Here is a 2,353-nt window from a genome sequence, read left to right on the forward strand (position 1 = left end):
GTTTATTTTTAAAGGCTCAGATCAGACTTAATTGCTTCTAAAAAGCTTTGTGACTTCCACCGGCTGGATTAAGTGTTCATTTACCGTTCTCCCGTTGCATCACCAATTAACACATATTTAAAATAGTATATTATAAATATCAGTTGTGGCCCTCTTCCTCAGTAGGCTGAGAGCTCATAAGGAGCTGGGACAATTTTTTTTTTTTAATTCCTTATCTCTCGGCACCTAACATAGTGCTTGGTACCCAGTAGGTGTTCAGATTTGTTGTTGTTGAATGATTCCATGACATGATCCTGGTATCTGAAAGTGACAGGGTGAGATACTCAAGAGAATAATACCAGGACACCCTCAATGCTAAATTGTGGGGAACGGTTTATAGTACACACTTCAGCTGGGAGGAGGGGTCAGGGAGTGCTCCAGGCATTGAACAGGGAATGGAAAATATGTGACTTGGCTGGGATTTAAAGAATGAATGTAGAGGAAAAGTGAGGTAACTAGTCTTTCAAGAAGAGACTTGAAGCTAGCAGTAGAGCCAGCAGCAGCAGCAAGAGTTGGCAGCCACCTGGTCCCCAGAGGAGTCCAGAGTGGCACTAGCAATACGCATCTGCCACAGCTTAAATGCACAGTGCTCAGCTGGCCCATGCCAGCCTGCTCTCGAGGGTTCCCCAGGCCTCTGCCTTAATAGGAGGCTAGCCTACTAGAAACCAGGCAGTTTGGGGTGAGGGGAGGGTGCATTCTTTCTGGGGCATGAGCTGCTTTGCCCCCTTTTTTCTGACCTCGGCTGGACGCATTGCCCTGGCACCTGCTCACCTGCCTTTTACTATTACTGTTGTTGGCAGGTTAATGACCTAGTGACTTCTTTGCCTGTCACCTTAGACTTGGGGACAGTGAAAATCTACCAGAGTGGCATGTCTACTGCCGTGGAAACGGATTTTGGGCTCTTAGTGACATTTGACGGCCAGCACTACGCCTCCATTTCCATCCCAGGCTCCTATATAAACTCCACGTGTGGACTTTGTGGGAACTACAATAAAAACCCGCTGGATGATTTCCTCCGCCCGGACGGCAGGCCAGCCATGTCTGTCCTGGATCTAGGAGAGAGCTGGCGGGTCTACCATGCTGAGTGGAAGTGTGACTCAGGCTGTGTGGACAACTGCACCCAATGTGATGCTGCCACTGAGGCCCTCTACTTTGGTTCTGACTACTGTGGCTTCCTCAATAAGACGGACGGCCCCCTGTGGGAGTGNATACTATCTGTAGTTGAAAAAGAAAACTTCATGCTTTATTCCTACTTCCCATTTTGATTAAAATTCTCTTTCGCTCTCAGTCAGATTTTTTTTTAGAAGGAAAAGGGCACCAGATTTCCTTTCAGTCCCTGCAGCTCTGCTTATTTTGTGTGGCTCTTTTCTATCGTCCAAGTGTAGGACATGGATTCCTCAATTTTCTGTAGCAACAGAGAGATGTGGATATGAATGTAAATGTTTCAGAAAGAAAAGGTTATGTGACTCCAACTGCAAGCGAACAATGGATTCCTTTTCCTTTTGCCAAATGGCTTCCAAGTGTCTCTGAATACACCTGCTCTGCTGGGGATGGGGGCTGGCTCAGAGGATGGCACAGCTCCCACCCAGGGTGAACTGGGGACAGACAGGGAGAGGGATGGAAAGCAAGAAGGAGCCCAATACGCCTGCAAGGCAACTGACTTTTCCAGACACGCTGGGCCAGGTCAGGAATGGCCACTAAGATCTGCTCTTGCAAACTAGAGATTGCCTTTCTCCACATGCTGGGGTTAGAAACTGGCTTCTATATGTGGATTTTCCCCCTTTGCACTGCTCTCAGGTAACAAAATAAACAGTATGGGATTATATATGCTAATGGGACCAAAGAAAGCCAGCTAAAACCCATATATAGTAAACATCTCCTTCTAGCTAATACTTATCAGTTTTCCTATTTCTCCCCCAGATAAACTTTAGCAGTTTAGGGTGCTCCACTGAAAAGAGTGCCAAGGCCAATTAGTGTATGGTGATGAAAAGCTCTGACTCTGGGGACAGAGCTGCTCAATCCCTGTGCCACCACTGCCAGCTGAGCAGCCAGCCTTTTTGAGCTTTATTTTTTCCATCTGTAAAATGGGGTGATAGTGTTAAGAAAGCAGGACTCAGGGGCTGTAGTTTGGACTCGGCTACCTCTACTTAACACTGGGATAAAGGCAGCAGGGAGCAGTAGAGACAGCATAGTTTGGAGCCCAGCTAGCGAAAGTCAAGCCCTGTCACCTACAAGTCATGCAAGCCCTGAACCGTAATTTCCTCATCTGCAAAAGGGGGAAATGATAAGGACCTTCTAAAGTTATTGTAAGGAT

At 46.9% G+C, this 2,353-nt stretch overlaps 1 protein-coding gene across 1 annotated transcript in view; it reads left to right on the top strand.

Moving 5' to 3' along the window:
• Positions 1–2,353, top strand: part of TECTA (tectorin alpha) — a 96,899-nt gene that overhangs the window by 29,664 nt on the left and 64,882 nt on the right. The window contains exon 9 of the mRNA XM_019666165.1: positions 840–1,256. Coding sequence (XP_019521710.1) covers positions 840–1,256 — 417 coding nt within the window. The remainder of the gene's footprint in view (positions 1–839; positions 1,257–2,353) is intronic.

This window comes from Hipposideros armiger, unplaced genomic scaffold, assembly GCF_001890085.2.
Source record: "Hipposideros armiger isolate ML-2016 unplaced genomic scaffold, ASM189008v1 scaffold_463, whole genome shotgun sequence".
Classification (NCBI taxonomy): Eukaryota; Metazoa; Chordata; class Mammalia; order Chiroptera; family Hipposideridae; genus Hipposideros; species Hipposideros armiger.